This window comes from Bombina bombina, chromosome 6 (assembly GCF_027579735.1).
Source record: "Bombina bombina isolate aBomBom1 chromosome 6, aBomBom1.pri, whole genome shotgun sequence".
NCBI lineage: Eukaryota > Metazoa > Chordata > Amphibia > Anura > Bombinatoridae > Bombina > Bombina bombina.
Genome location: NC_069504.1, coordinates 1,102,541,505 through 1,102,549,428, shown reverse-complemented (window position 1 = coordinate 1,102,549,428; position 7,924 = coordinate 1,102,541,505). Strand labels below are relative to the sequence as shown.

The 7,924-nt window shown below is 35.6% G+C and overlaps 1 protein-coding gene across 1 annotated transcript in view; it reads right to left on the bottom strand.

Annotated features, from left to right (window-relative positions):
- Positions 1-275: 275 nt before the first annotated feature.
- RAB19 (RAB19, member RAS oncogene family) overlaps positions 276-7,924 on the bottom strand; it is a 100,003-nt gene continuing 92,354 nt past the window's right edge. Inside the window, exon 7 of the mRNA XM_053719033.1 lies at positions 276-2,154. Coding sequence (XP_053575008.1) covers positions 1,895-2,154 — 260 coding nt within the window. The 3' untranslated portion in view covers positions 276-1,894. The remainder of the gene's footprint in view (positions 2,155-7,924) is intronic.

The window sequence follows — 7,924 nt, the reverse complement described above, 5'->3', positions numbered from 1 at the left end:
AGAACAAAGAAAATTTGATAATAGGAGTAAATTAGAAAGTTGCTTAAAATTGCCTGCTCTATCTTTTATTTTCATGAAAGAAAAAAATTGGGTTTAGTATCCCTTTAATTTTGACTTGTGTCCCTTTAAGAAACCAGAAAACAACAGATTTTTCAAAAGGAAATTTCACATAGATTTTGACGGACTGTCCCGGAAGGAACATCACCGCTAATTATTATTAATAATGACTGCCTGTTGTGTTTTTCAGTAATCCAACACTGTACATTTACAACATCTACAATAATCAATCGTTTTATTTTACAATTAACATCCTAAAACATCCAACACTGTACTTGTAAAGGAACATTCTTATGATAGTATATAATTTGAGTACACAGTTCTTACTTTAAACGTGATGAGATTTATTTTTAATTATTTAAAAAAAAAAAAGTTTCCAGATATATGGGGTATGCCTTAAATGTAAATATAAAATAATAATAATAATAATAATAATAATAATAAAACAGCTCTAAAAAAAAGGCCACAAAGAGTTTTCAAGTGGTCAAAACTGTTAAATTAAATTTAATAAATCTGCAAATCCTGTTTATATATGTGTGTTTATATATATATATAAATATATAAATATATATATATAGTATATATATTATTTATTATTATTATTATTTTAAATGTTGCATGCAGTAGAACTGGTTTAGTGACATTTTTTTCATGCAACATTCCCCATTGTATTCAATGCAAATATCTCTGGCACGTGGCCTTTACAAACTTTGGATGTGTTTACAACAGCAATGTATCTATCATAAGATCATATATCAGAATAAGATTATTTAAATGAGGTATAATGTTATAGAACGTTGTAATATTTTGTGCATGCCTCACAACGTTGTTAACATTCTTGGCAATGTGCTGGATGTGTTGTAGACAATTAATTATAGTGCAGTAGTTAAAGGTATTTAAATACAATTATTTATTGAAAGATTGCTCACTGAGGATGTAAACAAACACTCTCTTAAAGGGATATGAAACCCAATTTTTTTTCTATCATGATTCAGATAGACTGAGCATGCAATTTTAAGCAACTTTCTACTTTTCTCCAAGAAAACGAAGACAAATTGATAATAGGAGTAAATTAGAAAGTTACTTCAAATTGTTGCTCTATCTGAATCATGAAATAAAAAAAATGGGTTTCATATCCCTTTAATCTATTTGGTGTGTATCAATGCCCTTCATGGAGTTTTAAGAAAATACATAAAAATTACACTCACGATCTGTAGGAATCCAGTGTATGTGGTGTATCGAGCCAGAGTAAAAATTCTAAACCACATTCTTTTCTCTTTTGAATGCCTATTAGTCATATTTCCCAATATACATACTTTACATATATGTATAAATGCCACTCACAATTTGTGTCCTATACAATTACAAAGAAATGCTTCTATTGTGGCATAAGATCTACTTATATTATAAGGCTGTAAATAAATTAGATTACCATTGTCCATGTGTGTAAATCTTCCAATATTACAGGTTAGGCTTCCCAACTGTCCCACTTTAGCAGGGACATCTCTTTTAAAAACAAATCCTCTTGTCCCACATTGTCCTGGAAATGTGCCTCTTTTTTGCAAGACTGAAAACTTAAAGTAAAAGAGATATCAGTCTCACACAAAGCCATTTTTTCCTATTTTTTCAGATGTTGTGTTTTCCAAGTCCATGAGTAAGATCATAACATTTTCTGTAGTAGGTGTTATCTATGGAACAACAGCAAATCATGCAAAAGAACAAGAGTTTCCCTCTTTGGCCAATTGTAAGGTCAGACGGGAAGTTATAGGCTGGTAAATCTCACAAGAATATAATAGCTTTGTCAGGCAGTGGCTGGGAATTGGTTTTGGTTACTGTCTCAGCACTGACAGTTCTTCTCTGCCGGGGGAGCAATGATAGGATGGGATTCCAGCATAAAACTGTTGCGTGGATTTTCGGAGTGAAAGTTGAGAGTGTTTCGTGCAATAAGTTCTTTAGCCATCAGCAAAAACACTTCTTCGACATTGTGAGATTCTTTCGCAGAAGTTTCCAGGACAGCTAATAGCCCGTGCTTCTCCGCAAGTGTGCACGCTTCTTCAAACAAGACCTGCCTCTTTTCCAAGAGATCTGATTTATTTCCTTAAAAAATAATAATAATGTATATATATTTATGCATTTAAATGTTGACTATGACAATACAGCAAGATGCAAGTTAATTTTTACAATTAAAGGCCCCCTGTTGTTTCTCTCTCAAAAAATAATAATATATATATGTATACTGTGTGTCTATATACATATATAATCGCTTCTATTATCAATATGTGCATAATCTTTTTTTTATGTACACTTTCTGAGGCCAAAGCTTCCTACTGAGCATAATTAGCTGATGAATGTCACATGATGCAGGGAGAAGGAAAATGTAACTACTGTAACTAAATTTTTCAGGCTCATTTGAAAATCTGCATTGCATTTTTATTATGCATCTGTTGATTATGCAAATATACTGTATTTAAAGTAGTAGCTAGTGCTATTGCAACAAGCCAGCAGCAATATTTAATAGGGAGAGGACTGGCCAAGAACATAAGTGAAGCTTACATACTTATTGGCAGATACAGGCACCAATCAATTGACAAGGACATTGCTAGATCATTTGTGTAAATTTGAACTTTTAAAGTCAAAGGGGCCGATTTATCAAGGCCCAAATGGCCCTAAATGCAGCTGTTTCCACGCGAGCACCGGAAACAGGAGTTAAAGGGACAGTTTACTCAAAAATTTTCTCCCCTTTAATTTGTTCCCAATGATCCACTTTACCTGCTGGAGTGTATTAAATTATTTACAAGTAGCTCCTTTACCCTTATATTGGCATTTGAAATTGTTGATTTAGCATGTGGTATCCCCACCTATTCTGAAAGTTTGTGGCCGCGCGTACCAGCTATAGATAAGCTTTGTAAACACAGCCAGCAGAAGAAATTACACTCCCAGTCGGATATAGCAGAGATAAGGTAATAAAATGTTGATTTTCCATTATTCTCTCAAAGTACTGGTGATTGTTTTAAGGACAGATATAAGATAAAGTAGCAGGTATATGTGCACAATGTGATACAGTAATGAGATCTGATTATACCTACAAGACCAACCCATTTTATTAGGTTGTGGCTTCAAAACACAAAATCAGAGCTTTAATATACACAAATAAACCTTTAAAAGCTAATTTTCATACATTTTTTACTTTGCAGTTGGTAAAAAAGCAATTGTAAACACATTAAGGGAAAAACTATTTTACAGTATACTGTCCCTTTAAGAAGCACCGGTCTTAAAGTGAAAGTAAATTCTAGCGTTGTACAAACGCTAGGATTTACTATTGAAACAAATAAAGGGCACTTTCATTCATGAAGTATAAGATACTTCATGTAGAAAGCTCCTTTATTTGATTAAATCGATTGCCGCTCTTACAGAAGAGCACGGCTAAAAGAATTTTTGGCTAAGAGGTGACGTTTTCACCTCTTAGCCTATAGCAGTGCAGTAAATCTGGCTCCCATGGGCGCCAAGCCGGATTTACCAACGGCTATTGGCTAACAGGTGAAAACGTCACCTCTTAGGCAAATTTTTTTTTAGCCGTGGGCTGCTGTAGCAGCTAAAAACGGCGATTGATTTAATCAAATAAAGGAGCTTTCTACATGAAGTATCTTTATACTTCATGAATGAAAGTGCCCTTTTGTTTCAATAGTAAATCCTAGCGTTTGTAAAACGCTAGGATTTACTTTCACTTTAAGACCGCTGCTCCTTAACTCGTCCGCCACCTATGAGGCGGCGGACAGCAATCAGCCCGATCGAATACGATTGGCCGCAAATCTGCAGGAGGCGGCATTGCACATGCATTTCACAAGGAACATGTGTGGCGGACATGATGCGCTACAGGGGATCATTTCTGTCCACACATTAATATATCGGCCCCAAAGACATTACTGCCTGCAGAAAATACTTTCTTACTTTTTTAGAATTACTGTTTTAACTTTATAAACAAATCAACTGACTGTTTTTTTCTTGCACACATTCAGTTTGTTTTTAAAGAGACATCCATTTATAATTTTTGGACAAACATTGAAAAGTTTGTAAATACATTTTTAAGCCAGGATCAAATAATCAAGTATTGTATGTATTGTGTGTGTCTTGTTTTGTGGCTTAGACCTTTTTATCCATAGACCAATAATGTTCGGATTTAGACAGGATAAAATACAAAAAAAAAAAAAAGAAGTAAACTGAAGCTCTTTTCAAGAATGACAAGGACAATAAACTCAAAATGAACTGCCCTAAAAATAATCTTGTTATTCAGAGAAAAATAATTATGCAATGTATTTTTGTGTTTTCCTGCTTTTCATATATTTTGCCTTTTGAAATCTGCCGCCCCCAATGTAGCCGCAACCTACCTACACTTATTAACCCCTAATCTGCCGTCCCCAGCGTCGCCGCCACTATAATAAATATATTAACCCCTAAACCTCCTCACTCCCACCTCGCAAACATTAGTTAAATATTATTAACCCCTAATCTGCCGTCCCTAACATCGCCGCCACCTACCTACATGTATTAACCCCTAATCTGACGCCCCCAACGTCTCCGCCACTATGCTAAATGTATTAACCCCTAAACCTAAGTCTAACCCTAACCCTAACACCCCCTAACTTAAATATAATTTAAATAAGTCTAAATAAAATTACTATCATTAACTACATTATTCCTATTTAAAACTAAATACTTACCTATAAAATAAACCCTAAGCTAGCTACAATATAACTAATAGTTACATTGTAGCTATCTTAGGGTTTATTTTTATTTTACAGGCAAGTTTGTATTTATTTTAACTAGGTAGAATAGTTAGTAAATAGTTATTAACTATTTTAATAACTACCTAGCTAAAATAAATACAAAAGTACCTGTAAAATAAAACCTAACCTAAGTTACACTAACACCTAACACTACACTATAATTAAATACATTAACTAAATTAACAATTAAATCAATTAAATTAAATTAGCTAAAGTACAAAAAAAAACAAAGACTAAATTACAGAAAATAATAAACAAATTACAAGATATTTAAACTAATTATACCTAACCTATCAAAATAAAAAAAGCCCCCCAAAATAAAAAAAACCCTATCCTAAACTAAACTATCAATAGCCCTTAAAAGGGCCTTTTGCAGGGCATTGCCCCAAAGTAATCAGCTCTTTTACCTGAAAAAATACAAGCAACCCCCCCAACAGTAAAACCCACCACCCACACAACCAACCCCCCAAATGAAATACTATCTAAAAAAAACCTAAGCTCCCCATTGCCCTGAAAAGGGCATTTGGATGGGCATTGCCCTTAAAAGGGCAGTTAGCTCTTTTGCAGGCCCAAAGTCCCTAACCTAAAAATAAAACCCACCCAATACACCCTTAAAAAAACCTAACACTAACCCCCTGAAGACTGGGGAATGGGTAATAAAGGGATTATCTATCTATTTAAACAATAAAAATTCTGGTGGAGACTGTCCCTTTAAGGTAGAAAAAATCCTATTGGCTGATGCAATCAGCCAATAGGATTGAAGTTCAATCCTATTGGCTGATTGGAACAGCCAATAGAATGCAAGCTCAATCATATTTGCTGATTGCATCAGCCAATAGGATTTTTTCTACCTTAATTCCGATTGGCTGATAGAATTCTATCAGCCAATCGGAATCTAGGGGACGCCATCTTGGATGACATCACTTAAAGGTACCTTCATTCATCTTTAGTCGTCGGATGAGGAGGATGCTCCACGTCGGATGTCTTGAAGATGGACCCGCTCCGCGGCTGATGGATGAGGATAGAAGATGCCGTCTGGATGAAGACTACTGCCCGTCTGGAGGACCACTTCGCCCGGCTTGGATGAAGACTTCTCCCGGTAAGTCGATCTTCAGGGTTTTTTTTAAGGGTGTATTGGGTGGGTTTTATTTTTAGGTTAGGGACTTTGGGCCTGCAAAAGAGCTAATTGCCCTTTTAAGGGCAATGCCCATCCAAATGCCCTTTTCAGGGCAATGGGGAGCTTAGGTTTTTTTTAGATAGTATTTTATTTGGGGGTTGGTTGTGTGGGTGGTGGGTTTTACTGTTGGGGGGTTGTTTGTATTTTTTTTTTCAGGTAAAAGAGCTGATTACTTTGGGGCTTTAGTGTTTTTTTTTTGTACTTTAGCTAATTTAATTGATTTCATTGTTGTTAATTTAGTTAATTTATTTAATTATAGTGTAGTGTTAGGTGTTAGTGTAACTTAGGTTAGGTTTTATTTTACAGGTACTTTTGTATTTATTTTAGCTAGGTAGTTATTAAATAGTTAATAACTATTTAGTAACTATTCTACCTAGTTAAAATAAATACAAACTTGCCTGTAAAATAAAAATAAACCCTAAGATAGATATAATGTAACTATTAGTTATATTGTAGCTATGTTAGGGTTTATTTTATAGGTAAGTATTTAGTTTTAAATAGGAATAATGTAGTTAATGATAGTAATTTTATTTAGACTTATTTAAATTATATTTAAGTTAGGGGGTGTTAGGGTTAGGGTTAGACTTAGGTTTAGGGGTTAATACATTTAGTATAGTGGTGACGATGTTGGGGGCATCAGATTAGGGGTTAATAAATGTAGGTAGGTGGCGGCGATGTTAGGGACGGCAGATTAGGGGTTAATAATATTTAACTAATGTTTGCGAGGCGGGAGTGTGGCGGTTTAGGGGTTAATATGTTTATTATAGTGGCGGCGATGTCCGGAGCGGCAGATTAGGGGTTAATAAGTGTAGGTAGGTTGCGGCGACATTGGGGGCAGCAGATTAGGGGTTAATAAATGGTATGTAGGTGTCGGCGATGTTGGGGGCAGCAGATTAGGGGTTAATACATATAATGTAGGTGGCGGTGGTGTCCGGAGCGGCAGATTAGGGGTTAATAAGTATAATGTAGGTGTCGGCGGCGGCAGATTAGGGGTTAATAAGTATAAGATTAGGGGTGTTTAGACTCGGGGTTCATGTTAGGGTGTTAGGTGTAGACATAACTTTTATTTCCCCATAGGAATCAATGGGGCTACGTTAGTGAGTTTTACGCTGCTTTTTTGCAGGTGTTAGACTTTTACTCAGCCGGCTCTCCCCGTTGATTCCTATGGGGAAATCGTGCACAAGCACGTACGACCAGCTCACCGCTGACTTAAGCAGCGCTGGTATTGGAGTGCGGTAATGAGCAAAATTTTGCTCAACGTTCACTTCTTGTCTTTTAACGCCGGGTTTCTGAAAACTCGTAATACCAGCGCTGTAGGTAAGTGAGCGGTGAGAGAAAACTGCTCATTAGCACTGCATAGCCTCTAACGCAAAACTCATAATCTGGGCCTTATTTTTTTGGTTGTGGATTTAATTTTTTCAGCGGAAAATGGTTGTTTTTATTGTATCCCTCCCTCTCTAGTGACTCTTGTGTGGAGTTACACATCTTGGGTATTGCTATCCCATACGTCACTAGCTCATGGACTCTTGCCAATTACATGAAAGAAAACATAATTTATGTAAGAACTTACCTGATAAATTCATTTCTTTCATATTGACAAGAGTCCATGAGGCCCACCCTTTTTTATGGTGGTTATGATTTTTTTTGTATAAAGCACAATTATTTCCAAATTCCTTTGTTGATGCTTTTTACTCCTTTCTTTATCACCCCACTACTTGGCTATTCGTTAAACTGAATTGTGTGTCTGGTGAGGGGTGTATTTATAGGCGTTTTGAGGTTTGGGAAACTTTGCCCCTCCTGGTAGGATTGTATATCCCATACCTCACTAGCTCATGGACTCTTGCCAATATGAAAGAAATGAATTTATCAGGTAAGTTCTTACATAAATTATGTTTTTTCCTACTGC